We start from the raw sequence: 25692 nt of genomic DNA on the forward strand, positions 1-25692 counted from the left end.
AGGGCAAAAGGCACAAAATTGTTAATATAGGTAGGTGAGGCTGAAATTTCTACATTTTGTCACTCCCAAAGGCCCAGAGTGTTCCTGTACGAACTGCAGCCCTGATGATACCCGATTTTGTAGTCAGAAATTCCGAGGATAACCTTTTGCAGCTGTTAATACCCCTTTGTAACTGGATTCCTCCCATTCCAACAAGTAGTTCACAAAGAACCAAAACCGAATCTGATGGCGTGGCAAGATAACCAGACATTACTGCATGCTGAAACCTGCGGCCGCGGACGGCTTGCACAAGAGGCTCTGCCGTTCGAGAACCGCGGCGGCCGGACCTGAAGTTACCCACGGCTTTGCCCTCCCGCAGAGACTCGGGGAGCGGGTCGGCAGCCCTCCATCCTCCTGGGGATGGAGGAGCCTGCGTGAAACCGAACTCGCTGCCCTCGGCTAGCAGGGAGCGAGGCAGCGCCCCGGAACCAAGAGCAGAGCAGAGAAAACCGGGCCACCTTCCATACCGCGAGAGCCGGCGGCGCGGCACCAGCCCGGGTCCCGGCGGGCGACTGAGGGGGAAGACGGCACCGCCCCCGCGGCTCCCGTTCGCCAGGCGCGCCCCCCCCCCCGCCACCTCCGCCGCCCAGCGCGCAGCCGCACTGGTTCAAAACGCTTCGCTGCTCACGTCGGAGAAGCTGCTTCCGTTTCCAACGCCGCATTCCGGCCACACCTGCCTGTGCCGGAGTCCCGGCTCGCTCCGCCGCCCTGCCCACCCGAGAAGGACCCCGCGCTCCGCCGCCCCAGCGAGCCATGTCCGCCGAGGGTAAGGCTCTGGGCCGCCCCCGCCCCGCCGGTCCCCCGAGGGAGGGGGGGACGGGACGGGACGCGGAGAGCGGACGCTCCCTCAACGTTCGCGACAGCCCCGGCGCTCTCTGCCGAGCCGGCCGAGCCACGCCCACCGCGCCCGGCGCTATTCGCCGGTTCCGGCGCGGCGAGGCGCCGCCATTGGCTTTCGCTGTTGCCCGTCGCCGCCGCGTCAGCGGTGGCTCGTGGCGCGGAGGGCGCGCGGGCGGTTAGAGGCGCTGCGCGGGCTGGGGCTGGGGGTGGCGGGGCGGGCAGCGCTAACGGTTTCTGCGCGCGGGGCGGGCCGAGGGTCCCCGCGGGCAGGAGGCGCCGCTCTTCCCCCTCCGGGCGCGCGGGGCCGACGTACCTGCCCCAGCGGGCTCCCGCGTTGTCCGCGGCCCTCGCGTTTTCCCCGGGGACGCGTGTTGCCGAGGTGCCCCTGCAGCATCGCTTCTTCCCCAGCTGAGCCGTGGGCAGAGGGGCCGGCGTGCGTGGCTGTGCCGCGGTAGCGCTGGAAGCGGGGCTCTCCCGGGGAAGTTCCTGCTCCGAAGTAATGCGCCCGTGCCACAGCTTGATGATCTGGCGAGCGGTGTAGGGCCGGAGGGTGACAGCGGCAGTTGCGTGGTTTGCGGCGGGGGAAGCTTTTGCTTTCTTTAGCCCTCGAATGGTGGGCAAGCGTAGCGGCAAAACGTGGGGAAGGCTTCGCTGTGGAACAGCGACGTCTCGGCCCTGGCAGGTCCCCGAGCGCTCCAGTTACTCGGATACAAAACCTGAGTTCCGGCGGAGATGAGTAATGCTCCTGAAGTGAGATGCCTGCCCTAATGATCTTCCCATTCGAAGACATAATGCGTAGTGCAACTTCTGTATCTTAGCAGTGTATGGGCTTCACTTACTTAGGATCAAAACAGGTCTATTTCTGTCAGTTACACCCTTCACCTTGCCCTTCCCAGGAGTAATGTTTATACAGTCTCACATCAGTTTGAGTTTACTTAGCTTGTCATTGCTGTCACAGTCCCCTACCCTCTCAGGAGGTTTCAGTTGTCTTTTGCTCATATGCCCAATTTCCTTGTGTGACTTCAAGGTTCAGGGAGCTTTTCTGGATAAAAAATAATTTCATTTTGGGTGTGGTTAGGCTTCAGCCAGTTCACTGTGCAATTATATAAGTGTCAGCACGAAGTAAGGGGGTAGGATTGAGATGCAGGAGGGTGGGAGCATAGCAATCCTAATATACACCCAATTAAGCAAACATGCAGGGTAATGCATTGGGTGTCTGTGCCTTCTCCTTTGTCCTCAATTTTTTAGTCTCCTGATCGGCTTTGTCTATAACTTATTAATCTTAACAAATATTAAGACTGTTATAAATTCCTTGGCAATAGAAAAGATGTGCCATTAATAATATTCCTCAGTCAAAAGGTGCAGTGTGAGCTCAGATCTTATTAAACATCAGAGGCCTCTCTGAGATTTGTTTTACCTTGAGTTTTGATCTTAGTAGCATCTCAGTAATCCAAATATGAAACCTAAAGCCAAGGGAAATCTGGTTTCATTATTCTGCTTCTTTTTATTTGCTGTATTTTGGTTTGTATTTGCTCAATACACGATCCCATTGTCTTAACCTGTTGCAAATTTCAGTCATGCAAATTCTGACTACAGCATTCTAAATTAACTATTGTTTCAGTGTTCAGAGACTGTTAGTAAGCATTTTATCTGTGGTAGAGTATTCTGGTGTCTCTGATCTGTGACAGCCTGTCTAGATTAAGGACAAAATTATCAGAAATATGCTAAATCCAAGGATGCGACTTGAGGTAGATGGCACCCAGTTTTTCTGAGTGCAGCATTTAAGTATCTATAAAGTCTAGTTCCTCTTACAGGAGCTTCTATGGCTGTCTGTTGCACTTTGGAGTGTTGAGATCACGTTTGCAGAAATACAGAGATGTGTCTAACTGAACTCTTAGAAAACGAAGAAAAAATACAGGATTTCTGTGAAAAGTTTGATTTAGTTTTAGTGATTTTGCTAGCAGCCCCCAGGAACTCTGTAACAGATGTTGGGATAGGATTTAGTACTACTCAGTGCCTTCAGCTATCTCATCTGCCTCCCCTTACCATTCTATACCTCATGGTTACGTATGTTTCTACTTCCGCAACAAGTGAGAGCATTCATCAGGTAATGTCTGACTCAGTAGTACTAAGTCATTCCTTATCCCACTGGTTTATGTGGTGTATTTAATTAGTAACGTACTTGGGGGAAGAGAAGTTGTCTGTCAGCTTGTCTTCAGACTTCAGCTGGTGCATCAGATGTGGTTGTATTTCTGTGCTCGTAGCTTTGATTATCATAGTATGCAGGAATGTGCTTAAAACTCTTGGTTACATCTGCAATGAGATTGAGTTAATAGGCAAGTGATTACTTGAAGCTGGGATGGGATGATACTACCTGCCTGAAAGGCATTATGATGCTGGTGTCCCTGTGCTCTCCCTTCTGTTAGTTCCTTTTTTTTGTGTACGTTAGAGTTAAGTGTCAGGCCAGAAATAGAGCAGGATTTAGTTGTGGTCCAAGTTAATCCTGGCTGGCTCTTAGTTTAAAGCCAGGTAACTTCCTTGATATATCTTTTAGTTGTTTGGGTAGGGTTGCTTTGCTTGATTTGCATTGGTATGTAATCTGTAGTTGCTACAGAGTTTTGGGGACTTTTATGTTTGTCTTAACTCTGGCTTTGAAAGAGTTCATGTTTGGTTTTGGGTTTTTGTGGGGGTTTTTTGTTTGTTTGCTTGCTTGTTTTTAGTGTTTCTTGATGTTTAATATCAACGTCTTTCCATCTCTAAGTTATTTTGGTGGTCCGTCTGTGTTTCCCCAGCCCGAGTTTTCTTTACGTTGCAGTTTGGTTCTGTTTGTCTTTCATTCTTATGTTTCACATTTTTCTTCTGTTTTCAGCTCTTTTCACCAAAGCCTACACTACTATATTATTTTGGGATAGGTGACTGAGCAGTAATAAAAAGATAAGCAGTCATTTGGTTGCTGGATTATGTTGATCAAATGACAGAGTTTCCAAAGAAGAGAGAAAATTTTCAAGTCATAATTATCTTTACATGTATTTCTCTATTGGTTATTGGAAATAAATTCTTTATGATGCTTGGTTTTACTTTGCTGTGTAAAAAGCTGTAACTTAATATAGCAGTGTAACTTATGATGCAGGGTTAGACACACAGTTGGATGTTTTTGCATGTAAATCATTATGAAAGCTGGGCTCACGATTAAGTGCCTTTAACTTTCTACAAATACCTGCTACCTGATGATTTTGTGCAGAAGCAAAGAAGAGCTCCTGGTGAAAGAATTCTAAATGGTGAACATAAACAGCTTTTAAATTACAAAGAGCACCTCCAATCTTGTCTTTCTAATTTGGTCACTTCACAGCACTGCTCTGTCTACAACTATCTTTCTGTACAATGCATTTTTTTAATGAACCTCTACTCTACCTTATATTATAGCATATCCTACTGCCTTACTGAAAATAGTGTCATAGTCTATACCATATAACCCAGAGCATGCATTGAGTCTGAGAAGGAAATTAGTTTGGTGATGTTTTCTAATTTTAGATGATTGTCACTTCAGTTTTCAAACAAAGTCAGAGTTCTCTTAAACGGATAACTTCTTCCAATGATTGGATGAACCACCCTGTTTAATCTTACTATAATGTGTAATTCACTTCACAGTAAAAGCCTTATTTGAAACATATAAACCTAAAATATTAATCACACTTTTTAAATTTATAATTTCCTTTCGAGACTCACTGGAAATGTCTAAATATCTATGTCATGATATTTTGTGTCAGTACAGTTAATTAATACAATGAAATTAATTTGCCACAAGAAGTGCAGTTGCATCTTCATTCAAGTCACAAGTAAAAAAATCTTGATGGCATTTTTTTTTTTTTTTTCAGGAGTACAAATTAATCACGGAATTTGGCAGTTTGTGATTTCTACTTGAGAGATCTGGATTTAATATTATTTGGTGCTATATAGATGGTATTACTCTGTATTGCTAGCACTTTTAAGAAGCATCAGAAATATTTAGAATTGCTAATAGGACTAAGTTGCAGTTTCTTTAAGACTATGAGTAAAGAGCTGGAATTTTTTGTCACAAGTTTTTGAAGGTGTGAAGATTGTAGCTGAATGGATGAAGTTGTCCTCACATGTAAGAATGACTACAGTAGTAACATTAAGAGTTGTTTTCCCTTGCCTGAATAAGATATGTATAAGCCTATAAGATAAGAACTGCTTCTCCCCCTCCCCTCCCCCCCCCTTTTTTTAAACTAGCTAATATTAGCTGACAAGTCTTCTAAACAAAATATTTTTGAGCACAGACATTCTCTTGGTGATGAATGTAGTCAATCTACAGCAAAGACATTTAAATTTGTCCGCTGACTTTAGAGGCAAGACAACTAGAATACATTAAGAAAAGTGGTGCTTGGTATAAAGCAGGTGGGTCTGCGTTTCTTGGAGCAGCTTTCCTTATTGTTGCAGTGACCAGTCATGTTGATAAACCTTCATAGAAATGGGTCATGTATTCTAATCTCAAAATTCCTTGACTGTCCATTAAGAGTGCCATTTTGAAGAGGGAATAATTTCCTTTCCCTGTATGAGAGCAGCCATGTTCAGCAATGGGTGATGGAAGTTAAAAGACCTGGGGATGAGGAGGATCCTGACCACCATCTTAGAGGTTAAAAGTTTTGAGAGACCAGTGCTTGTTGCTGCATTGCTTCTACATCATTGTAGAAATGTTGTAATTAATCAGATATTTTTTGGAAGTGAGGTGTTTTCCCTTTCTGTATTTTCCTGTTTGGTCTATGTTTATCCTCCAGCTGTGAGTTGCTTTAGCTATAGATTTTGGCCCTTCCCTTGTGAAGGCAAATCTATTCTGATCATTCTCCTGCAAGGGCACCATAAAGAACATGTCCTTCATATCAATAGTAGCTAAAATTGGATGGGCCTGTTCTTGTATGGTGGAGGGTAGCTCAGCTGTATTTGGCAGTGCTGTTGTCCCACAAGTGGGGTCATTTACCCGGTGTGCGAAATGCCAATATACACACAGAGCAGAGGTATTTTATTCCAATTCATGTTTGCGCAAAGATGGGGGCTAGGTGGTAATCCACAAAGCTAGCACACCTCATACTTAAATGGACAAGCAATTTATACGGTTCAGTTATACATATTCAATTTCCAAAGTTCTTCCCCAAAACTATTACTGGTAGTCGCTTACCTAGCACAGTTTCTATTGGGTTAAAGTTTCCCCGCTTTGAATTAAAGGTACAGTGTTCTTTTATTCTACAGCGCATGCTCAAGGAGAGTTGGGGGGGGTAAGTCTTTCTGGTCTGGAATTGAGTCGGTGGTCGTGATCTCCCCCCCTGCCGCCTTTACCTTTCCTCCAGTTATTGAAGATTCTTGCTGACGTCATGCCTATTAGCAATTATTAAACTTTTCGGTGCCTCCTGGGGTAGGATGTTCCCTTCTTAGCAGTATTTTAGTTCTTCTTCAGGGGCACAGCCGTTAGCAAGGCATGCCTTGTGTGTACAAAGGGTATCTTATTTCACAAGACCTTTGTGGTACATCACTTCTTAAGTACATCAGTGCCGCTGTTAAAGGGCTGGTTTTAGCGTTCAGGCGCCTGTAATCTATGGTTAGTCGCCACTTTCCGCTTGGCTTCCATACAGGCCACACAAGGGAATTGTATGGGGAGTGGGTCTGGGTGATCACCCCTTGTTCTTGTAACTCTTTTATCACTGTGGTGATACCCTCCTTTGCTCCCAGGGATAGAGGATAAGGTTTCACGTTTACAATTTTAGAGGGGGGAAGCTGCGGCACAGTTTGCAGAAGCCTAATCAGAACAACCGGGGAGCCAAATTTCCACTCTCTCCGTTTAGAATCTATCCAGGCTTTCCCCTTTAATAGGTCTAATCCCAGGATATTGGTGGGAAGGACGCCTGTTATCATTGTGGTTACAGTGGGAGTGGTGTCCCCGGGCAACCAGCTTTGCACTCGGGCTGTAGGTTGAGGTCTGGAATTTCCGAAAACATGAGTAACTCAAATACGCTTTTTGTCGGGTGCTATTCCGCTTCGGCTTGCCGTTTCACTGTTTAATGCTGACATCTGAGCCCCTGTGCCTACGAGAAACGTAACCGGGGTTTTAAAGGGACCCAGGGGAAAAGTTACTAAGAGGTCCCCTGGTGGTTTTCTGTGAGCCTCCTAATGCAAACCCACCGGCCGTCCCCCGGCTCACTCAGCGGACCGCGGAAGGGGTTTCCCGATTCCGGAGAATTACGGGCTTCCTCCAGCGGTGCTGTAGGGGCGGCGACTTTTTGAGGCATCGGGATTGAGGGACCGCCTCCTTTTTTTCAGGAGATTTTTGCGTATGGGTTTCCACATTTTTACTAACAATTGTAAATTTGGAAGGGGTAAGCTGTCCGTTAGTTCTCGAGGGACTCCTTTACTTAACCCCTTCCTTCCATAGCTGATTTCTCGATCCCCCACCCGCCTCACTTTTACTGGGTAGATAGGACATCCTACCCTCTACTTCAGGTCCACGGACCCCCGCAGAGGCTTTCACTTCCTTACCAATAAAGCCTACCCAGCGGCCATAATTTATTAGCTCCTGAGCAATTTGTCCCCATGTGAGAGCGGCCCCTCTGCCAGGTCTGGCCACCAAAATTGCTCTTGGTCAGTCCTGAATTTGTACCGCATACACCTTTAAGGAGTCGGGAAGTCCTTTAATCAGGGGAGTCATTCTATCAGGGTTAGCAATTAATAACATGGGAGAGGGTTGACACACAATAAGATGTGTATCGTGTAAGTTGGAGACAAGCTGCCTTTTTTATGCTCTCCGTAAGCCAACTCAGCCTGGAGGTAGGAATAGCAACCGGGTCTCCTTTTTTGATGGGGTCCAGTCCCCCATAATATGCTGCCCACTGAGTCAAGGACCAGGGCTCCTGTGGGTCATCCACAGTCAGGAATACCCCTGGACCCCAATATCCCTGAGCTTCTTCCTCCAATAATTTTATTCTGTCTCTCTCAGTCAAAGAAACTCTCCAAACACTCAGTTTTGGTTTCTCTAGCTTGCCTGCTGTATTTTTCTTCCAATTTTGCTAACTTGGTCGCATTGTAGGGTATCTGTTTGACAATAACATTTGGCTGATCGTTTTCCCCATCTCCCCCCCACTCAACCTCCATTTTAATGAGAAGTCGCATCTTTGGATTAGACATGGATTTAGCCTTAGCCTCTTCCACTTCTTTCCAGGGGTAATTCGGATCGCTTTCTTGGCTGACAATATCAGCTTCTTTCGCAAAGCTAGAGAAACTGGATTTGCTATTTAAATCGTTTTCATACTCTGCTAGTTGCACCTTTAAGTCTCTTTCCCTAATATAAGCTTTCCTGCAGGCTGTCTTTAAGGTTTTCCATAACCCTCTTTCCTTCTTTTACTGTTTCCTCAGCCTGTTGCCGTTTAGCTCATTCTACCTCTAATTCTACCTGTATACATATACATAAAAATTATTGTAACTGATTATCATAGTACTGCCTACATCCGATCATGTGCAATGTAGAATTCATTTGAGTTGAAGGGCAGCTTTTATGACCACCAATCCATTTGAGATTGTTGGCTGTCCTTGAAGTCTTTGTTCTTGTCCTTGTTCTTTGATCTTGAAGCTTAACGCAGTTTCAATCACGTGGTCAGTTTCAACATTGTTCTCATCTAGTGTACAGAAACATCTAGTCATAAGAGCAAAGAACTGCAAAACTTATGAGTAACTACCTCTACTAGTTAATTGCTTGGCTATACTTTTGTCTACTGTTTCAATCATAGTGTTAGTATAAGATTTCTAATAATTATTTACCAAATCTCACTTTTACAGTCACCTAGCAGCAAACCAGTTTCCACGGCTGGTACAAAATAAAACCATCAAAATATTTAGACATACCATACAGAACGTATGGAAATACTCTATCGCTTGCAGGGATTCATTCACCTCATGTTCTTTTTGCTTAATGGTATGTTTGTCCCTCTGGGTGGCTATTAGTGCCACCCCCAGAACACCACAGACAATTAATTGCCTTGCCTTACCAGCCTTAAGATGTTTTTCTTTTGCCAAACTTCTTCTTCAGAGATTGCCAATTTTTCTCCGCCCAACTGTTATCCTGGTGGAGTGGGACACGCTTTATATCCTTTTAACAAATCCAACAGCAGGGAGCAGTCAAGATCAGGTTTATCCCGGGCTGCCATGATCTTCTACCAGAGAATTCGGCTTCAGCTGAATGTCGGTTCTCCTTTCCTCAGCACTCCAACTGATATCCCCCCCCCCCCCTTTTTTTTTTCTTATTACAAACCCTCCTTGCTGTTTCAGACTATCCTGTCCGTGACACCAATTTAGATGTCCCATCCCACTCGGCGGGCTCAGGGGAGGTGATCTTTTAGTAATCTGTTGCAGCACACACGAGTCACAACAATGACTCAGAAGGGACAGGGAAAATTTCAACACCCTGTTTCGCTCAGCAAATCCCAGGGCAGGAGTCATGACAGTGGCTCCTAAATGCTCAAAATATGTTTTATTTAACATTGACTTATACACAAGTGTGGCTAAATTTGGCATAGCAGATATTTCGAATAAAAAACTTGACACCTAACAGCTGTAGCAAAGTATTCCTAACAACAAGGTAGGAGGAAGGGGAGAGAGAAGAGAAGAAAGAGAAAAAAGGAGAGGTAAGTATCACCACCCTTGGATCCAGTGAGGAAGGAGTCTCAGTAGTAACTGTCTGGATTTCTCAGGCAGCGGGTGCATGCCTGGGGGCTTGGTGTCCCGTCCCCCGTTCCCCCCCCCCCGTCCCCCGTTCCCCCCCCCCCCCCCCCCGACTTTATACCCTTGTTGGAGAGCCCTTCACAAAAGCCTTGTGGGGTTTTCTTGAAAGTTCTTGAGGAGGGAGGTGGGGGGGGTGTTGCTGATGTGCTCTTATCCCATTTAACTTGTTTACCCAACTGCTGTGGTAAGGGCCTGTGGCAAAACTCTGAACCTGTGACAAAATGTCCAAAACAACTGCTAGAAAACTTCCCAGAAAGACCATTGTCAGAAAGCTTCTTCGAGGCACAACCACTAGAAAGCCTCCCACAAAGAGCTCGCTACCCCACCTCTGCAGGGCACGTCCTGTTTCAGCTGCTTGCAGCTACCTGCTTGGTTGTTTTAAGACAAAATGGTTGCCAGTCTCACAGTCTCTTGGTCCCTCACAGCAGCTAATTGAAACTGGTCAAGAACCATTGTTGAGCCTAAGTGACATATCCCAGCTCATGTCCACTCAGCTAAACTCCTTTTTGCAGAGCAGCTATGCCCCAACTAGCTTTTTGGTTTGATTTACTACTGTAAACATAGCTATTGACTGCCTGGCAATTGATGGGTGTTTCTGAGCACACCCTCAATTTGGTGAAGTCTTTCCTAATCTGATGACAGCCAAATCCAAACGCTGCTGTGTTTCGTCTGGATTAGATGGGAGTAGTGGCCAGAGGGAAAACTTTGACCTGTGGAATTCAGCTTCTTTCCCACCTTTTGGTCTCTTAAGAAATTGGAACAGAGGGAAGAGAGCATGATTTGGAGTGAATTGTGTCTTTAAGAGTAAAGAATCAGACCACTGTTACACAGCCCTGATTCCTTCCTGGACCTCAGTCCATCCTGTGCACTGAACAGGGTATCCTGTGGAAAATACAGCATGTGTTCATATAACTAGTGTTATGCAAGTGTGCTGGCTGAATTTAAGTTTTATTTACTACCTTTAGTGGTTCATGGTATGATTCCTCCCATTAATTTTTTTCATCAAGAATAAATTCCGCTCCCTCCCCCACCCTCCCCAAAACACCAGATCTAGCTATAATAGCTATAATACAGTTATTCTGAAACCAGGACATTTTTAATTGATGTAGTATGTGGGAATAAATCTGGTACTGGAGATTTGCCATTCAGTGTTTCTGCACAACATCTCATCAGGAGCCGATGTTTGGTTTGATCCGAATACCAAATACACAGTTAGGATTGTAGACTGGTTTGTTTCAAGTGTATTAAGCATTTCTTATTTATGAAAGTAAAATTTCTAAACCAATTTAATGTCATATGCTTGATTGTAAATAGTGGAGTTCTGAGAAGTGCTTGGTACTGGCTTATAACTGTTCCTGTTGAAGCTGGACGTTGTGGGAAGAGTTGGGTACTGAATAGTTTCAGGAATCCTGCCAACTAAGCATTAGTAATCTGCTTCCCTTCTAGCGTGTGTTAAAACTTCAGTGCCTGTGTTTAAAAGTGACTTCACATTTAGATGCTGAAGTGAAACTGGCTTTAAATTAGCCGTGGAACAATTCAGATAATGCTAGACATGATACAAGCACTACAGTTGTCATCTTGTACTCAGAATGATGTCTAGTCTTACTTGTTTCTCTTTCTGCATATGCTAATAGATTACGCATCTGTGAATGTTGAGGACGATGTTGAAGCAGTGATTATTGACCATGGAGAAAATGGACTGTCCACACAAAGCTGCGTGTCAGTGGAACAGAACTCTGAAGTAAACAGTGTTGTTCACCATGTGGCTCAACTTGCCTATGGTAATTCTGTTCATTTTTATTGTGATCTAATAGTTAATGCTGTATGTTCAGCGCTGCTGTCTTGAATGCTCTCTGTATTACCCATATCTTTAAAACATATTTTATAAGAAAGTTACTTTATAGAAATTGCTTGGCAATGCATTTAAAAAGAGCTTTTTAGTTACTACTTTAGAGGTCTTTATTAATAGTGAACCCACTGAAATATTATGTTTTAAAAAGACAATTTTTTTACTTATAAAGTAGTATCCCTAGGAATGAATTGCAAGCAATTTGGAAAATAAATGTCATGGAAGAACCTAACCCAAAAAATGAGGTTTTTAGATAAACTGTCCAGTGTAATTTAGTGGAGCACTGGGGATACTGGTGTGCAACAATAGTAAGATGGTTGTTTAAAGTCATAAATTATTAGCTGTAAGTAGCCTTTGGTGATTGTCTTTAATTCATTGTATTATTTTAACATGCAAGATCAAAGTCTCTCAGAAGTCTTACCCAATTCTCCATTGGCCCAGACAAAAATTAATCATAGCTGTTATGAGCATTTAGTAAGCCCAGTAGCAGTATTGCCAAGTTAGCAAGGAAAATGGCTGTAACTAAGTGATGGCACTTATTAGTTTGTTGTTTGATTTTTGGTTTTGTTTTTTAATTTAGCCAGTTGACTTTATAGAGAATCTCATCAGTATTTCTCTTCAGCAGAGTTAAGTTACATCTCTGTTTCCTAGTGTTGTTAGGTGCTTCTGAGAACCTTTAATCTTTCTGGTCTTCTACTTGACAGTAGATTATACTGTAATTTTTTGTCATTTATGTCTAAAATCGTGTTTTTGGGGAGGAGGATGGTTTGGATGGTTTATTTTGGGGTTTTTTTGCTGTTTTATAAAAAAAAAAAAATTCCTGCCCAAGAAACTGTCAGACAGTTGCTGACCTTGATTTCAGGACATGAGTTGCGGGAGCATAATCATGGACTCAACGACAGATCAATATGATCATAGTTGAAGACCCTTTACTAGAGCATCAGACATCATTTTATACATAGGTTACATCCGTACATGCATTTAGCTATCTTACTATTGGTTACACACATTATTCACGCACTGTCCACGCGCCTAGTTACACTTAATGATTGGTTATATCAACACTGTACACGCGCATGAACTTAAGACATAATTGGTTATACTAACTAAAACATGCGAGACTTGTCTCAGTCTAATTGGTCAAGATAAACTGCCGAATTGAGGTTCTTTGTGCCAAGTTCCCTTTATTGTGGAATGCGCACCTGTGTTCTTCTAATTGGTATCTTTCTTTTTTTTGTCTTCTTGTTTATTCTGTTCAAGGCCTTCTAAAGGCGTCTGGAATGCTCTTGTGACCGTTAGCTAAATGTGTTCCCACAATGAGTAATTCTTTCATTATCAACAAAGGAATCATGATGACTGGGTATGATTGTTTTTTAAAAGGTAAAAGATGGTTGTGTCATCTCTGGGCTTACAGCTTCTGTTGTTGTAAATTGTTAGCACTAGGTATTGTCTAGTTAAAATTGAGTATAGAGAAATGTATGACCAAAACATGGTGTAAGTTTATCTTGAATATAACTGTTGAACTTAACTCTTTGAACTGAAATTTTCTCTGTTTTTATTCAACCACCATCTTAGGCTACTATCTTTTAGAGCAGTGCCTTTTCTTCAGATCTGGTTCTGTCTGTCCAAACTAGTTTCTTTTACTTTTGTTTCATATCTTCTTGCTTACAGATACTTAGCTGGCAGAGCAAGCTCAGCATCACTAAGATACATATCTAGGTCTTTATTTCTCCCTGCTTGCTGCAGAACACTTTTATTACGCTTTTTACTTATCCATTTATGCCCACATACTTGGTGTCACTTTTGCTGGCACTATTTTTTAGGTCATCGTATTTATGCCTAAATCTAAATTTGGGAAGCTAATCAGAAAGATGTCTAGCTTAACATAAGCATAGTATGTTTAAAAAGTAATTAAACCAGGGACCTAATGTTTCTCCAGGTGAAGTGGCATTCTGGTTTGGCTGCAGAAGGTATCTGAAGTTTGAGTGACTACATTGTGCCAGTGCATTAATCCTGCTGCCCTGCATCCCTCCTGCTTTCAACATGTCCTCTTGCCTGTATTGGTGTTGGTCCCACAGAGCACTGTGATCTCCCAGGCTCTCAGTTCTGGGGGTGCTTAGTACTAGGAGATGAGTGCTAGCTTGGTCTGTGTGACAGGGACAGAGGGATGAGGTGATCTGGGAAAGGAAGCAAACTCTGGAGCTGTGTGGGAGGGTAGGTAGGTTTTAATCTTCACCTAAGAGAAGAAATATTAAGTAATTGCATGTGTATTTTTATTACTTAGTTATTGATAGTGATTTCAAAATGATGTTAACTACATAATCTAAATCTACTGTAGATCTTGCCTAGGTAGCATCTGTCAGCTCTGCTACAACTTTTGTCTGGGCTCTTAATGCAAGGAAAATTTTTTTCTAGCTTATGATAATGAGTATATTACTACTTTTCTGTCCTGCCCCTTGCCCTTCCTCTTCTAGTGCTTAGAAGAAATGCAGTTGTCTTTGCTTTTCAGTGGTTTCTTAGCTTGTCCCTGTCCCATTTGATTTGCTTTCTCTTCCTTCACTTCTGAGTGTCCTAGTTTCAGCTGGGATAGAGTTAACTGTCTTCCTAGTAGCTGGTATGGTGCTATGTTTTGAGTTCAGTATGTGAAGAATGTTGATAACACTGATGTTTTCAGTTGTTGCCAAGTAGTGTTTAGACTAATGTCAAGGATTTTTCAGCTTCTCATGCCCAGCCAGCGAGAAAGCTGGAGGGGCACAAGAAGTTGGCACAGGACACAGCCAGGGCAGCTGACCCAAACTGGCCAACAGGGTATTCCATACCATGGGACGTCACACCTAGTATAGGAACTGGGGGGAGTGGGGGTGGGGAATCACTGCTTGGGGGGACTAGCTGGGTGCCGGTCGGCGGGTGGTGAGCAATTGCACTGCGCATCATTTGTACATTCCAATCCTTTCATTATTGCTGTTGTCATTTTATTAGTGTTATCATTATCATGATTAGTTTCTTCTTTTCTGTTCTATTAAACTGTTCTTATCTCAACCCGTGGGTTTTGCTGCTTCTTCCCGATTTTCTCCCCCATCCCACTGGGTGGGGGGGGAGTGAGTGAGCGGCTGCGTGGTGCTTAGTTGCTGGCTGGGGTTAAACCACGACACTGAGATAGTAGTTCTGCTTTCCAGTTGGGCCATGAAATTAGTTCCATTATTTTGCAAAAGTAGTAAGGAGTACCCGTGTAACTTCTCTCATGCAGCCCCTTTTACTTGGGAGGAACTTACTGTAGGTATCCACAAAACTTCCCCACCGTACCTTTTCAGCTTGACCTAAGCTCCTTCACAGCAGATAGTATGGTGGAGACTTGGTTTTGCCTTTTTATGCCAGCTAAGTTTTTCTCCTTATTTCTTGGAAACCTTCAAAGGTCTACTTAAGCTTTACTTGTCTTTTCATATCTTCTTTTAGCTATATCTATATCTGGTTATCTGTATAGTGCTTGGCTTGTCTATAGCTAAAATATATATAACTCAAGGGGAAATAGTTACTTTTTTTTTTCTTCTTCTTCTTCCTCTCTTAAGAGTGTGTTTATTTCTTTTAAAAAGAGCTACCGTAGCCCTTTCCTGAAAGCTTGAGGGTAGAGCCTGTAAATGATGGACAGGCAGATTTGACAGTAGAGATACGCCTTTTTTCTTAACATTTTTTTTTTTTTTTCCTTTAACATTCTTCAAAAGGTAGGTCTGGCAATCGCGTGGGCTTCAAAAGAATTAGGATGGAGCAGTGATAAACTGTGGTAATTGCTTTTTAACTGTGTGCCAGGCCCATATGTGAAGAGGTGATGCATTTTGTGTATCACTTGTGGATAGTTTGTGTTTGGTAGTCCCTGACCTACACTGGCTCAACAGAGGAGGTACTTTGAGCAGATCTTTTTTGTTGCACAGTGCTTCAGCACAAAACTTGTGGGGACCCCGTAAGTTTAGGGAAGGGACAGCTGAGGACTAAACAAACGGGAACTGTGTTTTACACTGTGGGTGTATTGCCTGAACTTCAGTTAACTGGTTTTGTTGGGGTTTTGAATTCTGTGACTTTGTACAATCAGACATGGAAATGAGAATAGAGAATCAACAGTGAAAAGCAAAGCAAATGAAATGGAGGCTGGAGACAGTTTGGAAGAAAGACTATTAAATTGAATTTATAATTTCAGATCTAAATAAATTGGATTAATATGTGTTTAATAATATGCTAGTAAATAAATTTCAAATAACCGAGCAGTCCAAAAGTAAAAAAAAAAAAAAAAAAAAAAGGGTGACTGTGCATGTTTTTTGTAGTGAAATGTTTAATGCAGTGGTAAACCTGCTCATCTGCTTTGCTTTCTCTCCACTTTTCTAGGAAATGAAGGTTTATCAGTGCTAGCTGAAGGAGTGGCATCACAAATGAGCCATTCTGCAAGTATGCAGAGAGGAAATGGTCACAGCCCTGAAAAAATGGACTTCATGTGTTCGCATAATAAAAGAAAACGACTTGCCCCTACTCTAGTGGGACACAATGTGGTATGTTTCACCAAACAGTAGCCCTTTGTTTTGAGGCCAGTTTCCATGTTATTGGGAATGCCATTTTTCCTTCACTTTTGTATGCTCATTTGATGACATCCCAGTGAAGAAGTGTGGGTAGGAGATCCATGTAGTGCATGGAAGCTTCTAGCAAGTGTAAAACCTTGTTGTGCTGGATACTGTACATGTGTATAACAACAGATAGTGTACAGCGGAGAGTAACTTACACCAATTTCCCATGTAGATGTCTTATTTTTTCAGTAAAAAACTCTTTGTGCAATTTAGGATAAGAGTTGAAACTTAATGTTGAGTAAGGGTTTGCCTCCATAAACAAGTCTGTCCAAAGACAGACTACATATATTTTTAACTGAGGCAGTCTGAAGCTTAGTTCATGTCACCATATTCTTAAATTACAACAGTCTGGGTGTCTTTAATGCTATAAAAGCAGTTCCACTCTGTTTAATTCTGCCTGTTGTAAAACAAACAAACCCCCAACCTCTTCCCCCCTGCCCCCCCCAAGTTCCTTTTTTAAAGTAAGACCTGATTAAATATTACTTAGTTAAAAAAACAAACAAACAATCAAAAAAAAACCCAAACCACAAACACGAAACAACAACAGACTTGTGAAATGTGACTTATGGTGGATGGACAGGAACTTTTCCCATCCAGTAAAGAAAAATGTCAGAATTGTCCGGGTGGTGGCACTGTTGATTCCTGTCTAAGAGCAGTTTTCAAGCAGTGAGAAAATTAAGGTCTTTTAGACATTTTTACAGCTTCTATGTGCAGAGTTATACCCATTGAAATAAATGCACATTTTTTTTCAAATTGATTTATTTTAAATTAGTGTAAAAATCTACATGGAGTCTCATAATTACATAAGCCTGGCTATATAGTACATATATAGTTAGATGAGAAAGTTCTGACCTTAGAATAACTAAATAAAAATACATATAATTATATAAATTTGCAAGAGGTTTATGTTAAACCAGAGTAAGATACTCTTAAAACAAAAGTGAGGTGAGTATTCATATGACCTAACCACAGGCACATAAATGAGATGACTGTGTTAAGTCTCGCTTTCTTGGGCCCTTTTGTAGCCAGGGGAAGGAATATAGCTACAACTGAAAGTGTCCAAGTTGGATTCCTAGCAGGTTCTCTCTGTAGTTTATATTTCGAATTCTTTCGTTATTCAAAACATTACAATTTCTTTATGGTATTTCCCAGATGAGAACCAGGGAACGAGCATATGAAGATAGTGACAGTGTCATTTATGAATATGAACCAGACTATGAATGTGTAAGTAAATTTTCTTTTGTTTGACCGACTGTGAAAAGCTGCTTTGGGGATGCATGTTTTGGGGTAGACTAAAATAACATGTGATGTTTGAAGTTGGGATTTATTGGCTTAATGTGCTATCCTAAGACTGTGTTTATATTACTAGCTTACACTATTTTTTATTATTTTAATGAAAAAGGGGAGTATTGTATCTGAAGCTTCCTACATTGGAGATCAGCAGAAAACTCTTATGGAGGTCCTCAGTTATTGCCAGGTATTTTTTTTTCTTTATCTCTGAAATGGCATTTAAACAATTTTAGTTAAATTTCAGGAAGATTTGCATTTTATATTTTATAACCTATGACTTCATCCTTTCCGGTTGTTCATTTGTTAATTGCCCGCTTATCTTCAATATTTTCAATGAAAAAATAATCTACGTCTTCATATTCTCTGAACTTTTTTACACCATAGCTGGCAAGAATACTTTTCAAATATTATGCTTTAATACAAAATGTAAAGTCTAGTGATTTATTGGGAGGGGCCTCACAGTAATGGGAAAGACCTAACCATCATATGCATCCAGCTTTTGAAAGTACACGAGGCCTGCCAAAAGTGTGCCAAAATCCTGGTAGTGTTGTTTTGGCGAGTTCTTTGCTTTTGACTTCTGAAGCAGTAGCTGGCAAGACTGAAAATCACTGCACTGAAAATTAAAAGCATCCCATATTTATTCAGGTGAGCGCTTATGTGACTCTGGAGTCATAGTACTCTATAGACTGAAAGACATTCAGGCCATGCTTTAGGGAGGATAGTTTGTGAGTGGCTTGTAACCAAGTATTAGTGTCTTGGAAGTCTCCTTAAGCATATATTCAGCAATGCTGTGGAAGAAAATTGACTAAGATTGTGTGACTAACATTCTTGCTGCTAGTCTGGGAATGTGTGCTGTAGCAAGTAATGCTAATGAGAAGCTGTGGCCTCTTTTGCTGCCTGCTAGCCCCTTTACATCTCCTTTACCCCATTGTTACCACATTCTGCCAGTAAATCTGCTGTAGGGCTACATGAAGCCTTTTAATAATGCCTGTGCTGTCCACACTGATTTAAGGTTTTTTAATGCTTCCTTGAGATATTTCTAAATTTGGGGGACATTTATGGATTCTTTTGTCTAAAGGATATTTAATTTTTTTTAAAAGATAGCTATCATATTGAAACCTAACTGTTGTTTTTGATAAAATTGAAAATAATTAGAAATTCCATCTACTACAAATCCAATCTAGAAATTTTTTTCATAGCCATATGTATTTTTAAACATTTCTGTCAAGTTATGCTGTAGATCAACAAAAGAAATTGCTTTAGTTAGTTGAAGAAACATTTCCTCTTTGTAATTCATAGTTATAATGTCCTTGTGTGTTTTTTGCAGTAATAGCTGATGACGTGTGCCTGATACGTATTTTCAAGTTGGCAGTGTCCTTTCAATACTAGATTAATATTCTGTTATCTCATTACTTTATACTGTTATAACAGTATAAAGGAAGTGTATGTCTAAATTGCTGTTTGAGCATCATGTTTGAGTTGCTAAATCCTGGAAACACTGAAAAGGAACTTTCTATATCTCACAGTAACATATAGTAATAACTGATGGACTTTGAATGCTTTGATTTATCTGACTTTTATGTCTGAAAATTTGGACCTTTACAACAATGCTTTAAAAAGTTTGATTGCTTTAGTAAGGCAACACAAATTTTTAACATCTGAAAGAAAACTTGACCTTGGGGATTGACTGAAGATCAGACACTTTCAATAAAATTAGTAGGTTTTTTCAATTCTTTGATGGCAGCACAACCCTCTGGTGTATGAGCTGCTCCTGCCAGTCTAGTGTCATCAGCAAAATTGCTGAGGGTATGCTCTGCCCATTATGCAGACCATTAATGAAGATGTTAAACAGGATTGGACCCAGTATTGATCCCTGGGGTACACCACTAGTTACTGGCCCTCATCTGGACTTTGTGCAGCTGATTACCACTCTCTGGGCCCAGCCATTCATCCAGTCTCCAATCCACCTCACTGTCTGCTCATCCAACCTGTCCATCAGCAGCTTGTCTGTGAGGATCTTATGGGAGACAATGTTGAAGGCCTTCCTCAAATCCAGGTAGACAATATCTGCTGCTCTACAGTCATCTACCAGGCCAGTCATTTCATTGTAGAAGTTTATCAAGTTGGTCAACCGTGACCTCCCCTTGGTGAAGCCATGCTGTGACTACTCCTGATGATTTTCTTGTCCTTCATCTGCCTGGAAATGGTTTCCAGGATAGCTGCTCCGTCACCTTCCCAGAGATGGAGGTGAGGCTGGCTGGCCTGTAGTTCCCTGGGTCCTCCTCCTTGCCCTTCTTCAAGACAGGGGTGACATCTGCTTTCATCCAGTCTTTGGGCACTTCTCCCATTTGCCATGACCGATCAAAGGTTATCAAGAGTGGCCTCGCAATGACATCAGCCGGCTCCCTCAGCACTTGTGGGCACATCCCATCAGGCCCCTTGGACTTAATGTATGTCTAGTTTGCTTAAGTATTGCCTGACCATATCCTCTTCTACCCAGTGTGTCTTCCTTGCTCCAGCCTTTCCCCTGGTCTCTGGGACCTGGGATTCCTGAAGGCCAGTCTTACTAATAAAGACTGAGGCAAAGGTGGCATTGAATCCCTCAGCCTTTCCCATGTCCCGTGTCGCCCAAGGCCCCTGTCTTATTCAGCAGCAGGCCCACATTTTCCCTAGCCTTCCTTTTGTCACCTATGTACTTCTAAAAGCCCTTCTTGTTGTCTTTGACGTCCCTGGCCACGTTCAATTCCAGTTTGGACTCTTACTTTACAGATAGTATTTTTCTAAATACATTTCCCTTTGGTGATGTGGAAGTCAGTATTTTGGTGGCTGCCTGTAAGCCTTTTACCTGTGTACTTGGAAACTTATTATGCCTTAAAATAGCATATCATAATACCTAACTTGCTATAGAGCTTGTCAGTAGCTTTTCAGTGTAAGACAAAATGCTCCAAATAAGTAAAAATAAAACATCCACTGTAAGCGGGAAGAACAACCTTTAAGTGCCAGCCACATCAAAGTTGCAAGAGTAAGCTTCTCTGAGAATTCTTTTTACTGTGATATTTACCATTCTACTTGCATTTTTGTATCTGAGTTGATCTTCAATATGCTTACAGAATGTATATATTATCTACAGATCTTACCCAGTTTTAGGGAGGGAATTTTGCCCTTAATTGAACTTTCTTGGATATCTTCAGATTTAAATTGGGTTCTTGTGAAACAATCTTGTTTTCACTCTTACGTTTGTTGTCAGGCCATGTATGATGCCATTCAGAAATTGGATAAAAAATTTGATCTGCTTCATCGGAAGGTCTCAGAAATGCAACACAGTCGTGTAAAGCCACTGTTGCTCAAACCTGTGAGTATTAAAGACCCAAGACATTTATTTTTCCTTTAATTCTCTTACTTCCTATGATGCTTCTTTAAAAATAATCCCCTCCTTTCACTGAGATTAAAATTAGTAGTAAAGTAGTAGACTTAAATTCCATTTCAATTAAATTATTCTAGATTTCTTACTATATGCCAGCTTCAGTCTCCTGTGTTGTTATTGACCAGTGGTCACAGAATGGCCCCCATCAAAGTCAGGATGCTGTGATAGATGCTATAAAATTCTATTTGTGTTGTAATGAACAGAAATAAATTGTGTAGGATATGTCTTAAACTTGGGTATAATGGTGTCACTGCTTTATGAGAAGTGTTGTATGGTCTCATTGGTTTCTGCAGTTAGAAGGAAGTTTATGCATCACTCACATAGGCTGGTTCAATTGACTAACTGATTTTTAGATCTCAACAGTGTGTTGTCACATCCATTACGGTATAGAATTTTATTTTTTCTAATAAAAAGGCTTTTTTTCAAAATCTTTAGGAAGGTTTAATATTGGGTACACACTATCCATTTTGTTCCTATACGGTCAATCCACCGTTAACTAAGGAGACAGAATATTAGTACTTGTAACAATGCTCTTTAAAAGGAAAACAGAACAGGTGATTTTTGAAGAAGGTCACAAAATCCGCAATGACCTTTCTTTGTCAACAATACTGCAAAGCTTTTCATGTGGCAGAGGTGATCCTGCTGTCAGAAGATGTCAAGGCATCAGTAAGGCCATTTACTTTAAGGCTGGGTAGAAGCAATGACATTCTCATACATGTTGATTATGAATAGGATACTAGGTTTATTTGGGAATGCATTTTTTTTTGACAGCTCCAAGCTTGTACTGTCCACACATCCAAAAATAAGAGATTCAGGGAACAAACTGGTCATGTCAGTTACTCTTGGACCCTGTGACCTCTGTGCTCTTACCCTCCCCTCTGATCATGTAGGATGGCAGCTGCTTTAATGTTCAGATGAAAAGTGACTGCACTGTGCTTTTTTTTTTTTTTTTTTTTTTTTTTTTTTTTTAAAGTGGCTTTTTTAATTATATGGCATAAGGGGGAAGTCAGCAAATGCAACCTGCCAACCATTTTCTTGGTTCTGCTAGTACTTCATCTTTAAAACCATCAGGAATGCTGTAGATTTTTTATAGCTGTACCACTGTTGTACCTGTGATGGGCTAAAGATATAAACAAGGAAAGGTTGGTGGTGAAGGTGCTATTTTTTTTCTTATTGGATCAACTCCAATAGCTGGAGAAATGGACAAACTTTCAGGCACATAAGCATTTCTTCAGGTCATAGATTTTTAAAGCTTTCAGGGGTGGAATATAATCAGATTTCTGCAAAGAACAAAACAAAACACCACAAAAAGAAAAACAAAACTAACAAACAAAAAACCAAACCCACATGTGTCAATTACATTTGGTAGCTCCTGCTCAGACTTGTATTTTGAACTAGAACACATGCATTAGTGTGCATATGTTTCTTAATAAAAGTAGTCCAAGTGGTGGAAAGTATAGCCCATCTCTCAGTTTGTCTGTCTTAGTCTCTTTGGGATCTTCTGTTGTAGATGAGATCCAAATGTTTGATGTTTTCAGCTAGCAAGTAAAGAATGAAGAGGCAGCCAGGAGAGAAAGTGAATAGTTTTTTTCTTGTGTAAAAGGAAGCTAACATGGCAGTGAAGACATCCCTTGAAAATTCAGCAGGCTGGGTCAATGGCTGACAAATTTTAAATTTTATTTTGCTTTTTTTTTTTTTTTTTTTTTTTTTTTTTTTTTTTTTTTTTTTTTAGAGAGTTGTTTTTAAGAGCCTTTACAAAGCTGCCTTTCTCACTATATATTTCTCTGACTTTTTAGAAAGCAATTGTGCCAGCACCCCAGGTGGGAAAAACTTGAGAAACATTGAAGCTGACCAGATTAAATTCTCAGTGTTGGAACTACGAGTGAGAATAAAAGAAAGTAGAGGGAAGGCTAAAAAGTAATAGCACTAGCTTCATGACAATGAGTACTTCAATGAAGAGTCTGTTGCCAATAGCATAATTACTAAAATCTAGTCTTACTGGTTTGCAAAAGAAAAAAATGACCAGATATGTCTAATTTAACCTTTTAATTGTTTTCTGAATCACATTTGCAGAAACCAGTTGGATTTACATACAGAAGTTCCAGTCATTTGCCCCAAGGGAAAACAAGAGTACAAAAATCCATGGAAAGGGAATCGGGTCTTCATCTCTCTTCACCGGGTCAGGGAAGACATAGCCCAGTCATAAGGGTTGCTTTACAAAATGGTCATGTTCAGGTCAATTCCACAATAAAACATGTTCAACAGAGTCTTCAGCTTGAATCGCAGCAGCCTGTTCATAGGCAGAGCCCACCACTCCCCACTATAGTTTCTACACATTCATTGCATTCATCATACACAGCAACTAAAAGGATGCCTGACCTTTCTCCACGATCAAATCTTGTAGCCAGCGTTATGGAAAGTACTGTCAACATTGCATCTTCACCAGTGGCGTTGTCATCGATGCCAGCACCATCTGAGACCAGTCTGGGAAATAATACTGTGGTGGTGAACTACAGAAATGCATCTGGGAGTGTGAACATTAGTAAAGAACTACCATCTTCTTCAGTCTCCATCAATCCTAGCATTGGTGAGTTCCTTTTTCATAAATACTCAGAAACAAAGGCTAAAAAATTGCTGCTAGTATAAAAAAAATGCCTAAAGAAATCTCATTATCATTATTTAGCAAAAGTAAAGGAGCAGAACTGGCTGCCTTACAAGCATTAGTATAATGGAGTACTGTTTAAAACTCTTGAAACAAAGGTTATAGGAATATTTAATATGGCAGGGATCACTTAAAAACCTCTGCAGTGTATATACAGTTGTATAGACTACCACAAACCTTTGATTTACAGTATGTGTTTTGGGTTCTTTTGAGACTAAGCCCTCTTTTTCTGTCTTGATACACTTGATTTAACCTATTTTTAACCTGTGTGTATAAGTAATGTATGCATATGTTTAAAAAGACAAAAGAGATTGCTGGTAAAGCTAAGTGAAGTATATGCCTGTATATATGTTTTGCATTTAAGAAAGCAACTTACCTGATTTGTGTGAAGGAAATATCTGTTTTCTTCGTGTGGAGGATTTTATCAGTGAAAAATCCTTTCTATCCTCAAATCCTCCAGTGTTTGGTTTCTTTCAAAATACTTAATTCCACAGAAAATGAAGAAATCCATAGATCATTGCATTATAACAAACAAGCACATATAAAATAACACCATGTTTTAAAAACTAACGTGCATCTTTCTGAAGTATAAATGCCCTGAGTTATGTGTAAGGCTGAGCTATGAGTTTTTGGTTGCTTTTAGTCTAAAAAATAAGTTCATACAGCTGAAGAGCTGCCCAAATAGTAGGTGAAATACTCAAGATACGTATCTGCAAATTTGTAAACAGTGTATGATTTAGCAGTACTATGTATGGATATGCCTTTCTTCACACATCATTGTCTTGAAAACATATGTGGTATCTGCACATGTGTAAAACAGGCCAGTCTAAACACTTTGGACTCTTATATGTCTAATGTATTTTCTTGGGTGTTGTTATTTCAGTTAGTTACAGTACTGGTTGACGTGAATCAAAAATACATTCCTGTTACCATTCCAATTTAAAGCTGCTTTTGTAAGAGCAAAGATAAGTAATAAATAGTAGAATTAGCTGTGGTAGAGAACATACACCAAGAGTACCATAGAGGTCAAGAGAAAGAGTTTGAAAAAGTGTTCTTTTTTTTAACAACTTCCTTGGGTTTTTTAATTAATTTTTTTTTCTTTACATGTTTTTGTTTTCCAAAAGAGTTTGTTGGTGACCCAGTGAGAAATGTAAAAGTTCTTGGAAACTATTTGATGAAAGCTCGGCAAAAGACTAAACCAAAGTATGCAGCGCGCTACTTAGTTCGTGTCTTGTTCCCCAAGGAAACGTTATTGTGCAGCATTATGGGAGTGAGTGCACGAGGGCGCAGAACATTGGATCCAAACAAAATTGCTGCAATAAGAGGTAGGCTACCTTTCAAAATGCACAGATTTACTTCTTTAATACTTACAGAGTTTTTAACTTAGAAGGAGTCATTTCTGTATGTTTCTGCTAGTCGTTGTCTAGCAAGTGGTTGAACTGATAAATGCAGGTAGTGGATGTGCTCCACTCTGCTGTGTCTTTTGATTTTGAAATTCCTACTCATCAATGGAAATTCCTACTCACCCTCAATGTTCATTTTTCTTCAATGTGGATAAACCAATTCTAATTTCTCCTAGTTTTGTGTACTTCAGGTTCATCAGTCATGCTGACCGTTCCTAAATTTTTCGTTACGACTTATTTTGTGTTTGTGTGTGGCATGGGTTTTGTGGGGGTTTGGTTGTCTTGTTTTTTTGATGGCCATGGTTTACTTGGGACGAACATTAACTGGTGATTCTTAAATACTCTTCTCTTTCTCTTAAGTTTGCTTCTCTCATTTGTTTGAGAAATGGTGAAGATGGGGAGGGCATTTTTTTTAAATGTCAAGCCATTTACACAGATCCCATGGTATGTATGTGTGAACCTATACATTTCCTTCCTGTTTAAAGGGTCAGAGATTATTTGAGCCATGTGAAGTAGTTGCAGCATCAGCATTACCCTGTCTCTGTTTTTTGTAGTTTGGGTTTGTTTTTTTTTTTAAGTTAGTCTGAAAATCACACCTTACCCCTAATTCTACTAGGAAATGCTTAATAACTAAAGCATTATTCACAACACCTGAAAAAAGTATCACTGCACATCTTAAATTCATAGTGCTGCTTAGTTTCAAAATGTGAGTTTACTGTCTCTCTTTAATTAAAGGTGGAAAGCTAAAGCTTCTAAATGGAGAACAGTAAACGTGAAGCACTGAGCTTTCTCTTTCT

The 25692-nt window shown here is 41.0% G+C and overlaps 1 protein-coding gene across 1 annotated transcript in view; it reads left to right on the forward strand.

Moving 5' to 3' along the window:
* The first annotated feature begins 604 nt into the window (after positions 1-604).
* BEND2 (BEN domain containing 2) overlaps positions 605-25692 on the forward strand; it is a 33458-nt gene continuing 8370 nt past the window's right edge. The window contains exons 1-8 of the mRNA XM_029998666.2: positions 605-805; positions 11295-11441; positions 15884-16044; positions 17269-17340; positions 17519-17593; positions 20654-20758; positions 22904-23417; positions 24617-24817. Coding sequence (XP_029854526.1) covers positions 793-805; positions 11295-11441; positions 15884-16044; positions 17269-17340; positions 17519-17593; positions 20654-20758; positions 22904-23417; positions 24617-24817 — 1288 coding nt within the window. The 5' untranslated portion in view covers positions 605-792. The remainder of the gene's footprint in view (positions 806-11294; positions 11442-15883; positions 16045-17268; positions 17341-17518; positions 17594-20653; positions 20759-22903; positions 23418-24616; positions 24818-25692) is intronic.

This window comes from Aquila chrysaetos, chromosome 23 (genome assembly GCF_900496995.4).
Source record: "Aquila chrysaetos chrysaetos chromosome 23, bAquChr1.4, whole genome shotgun sequence".
NCBI lineage: Eukaryota > Metazoa > Chordata > Aves > Accipitriformes > Accipitridae > Aquila > Aquila chrysaetos.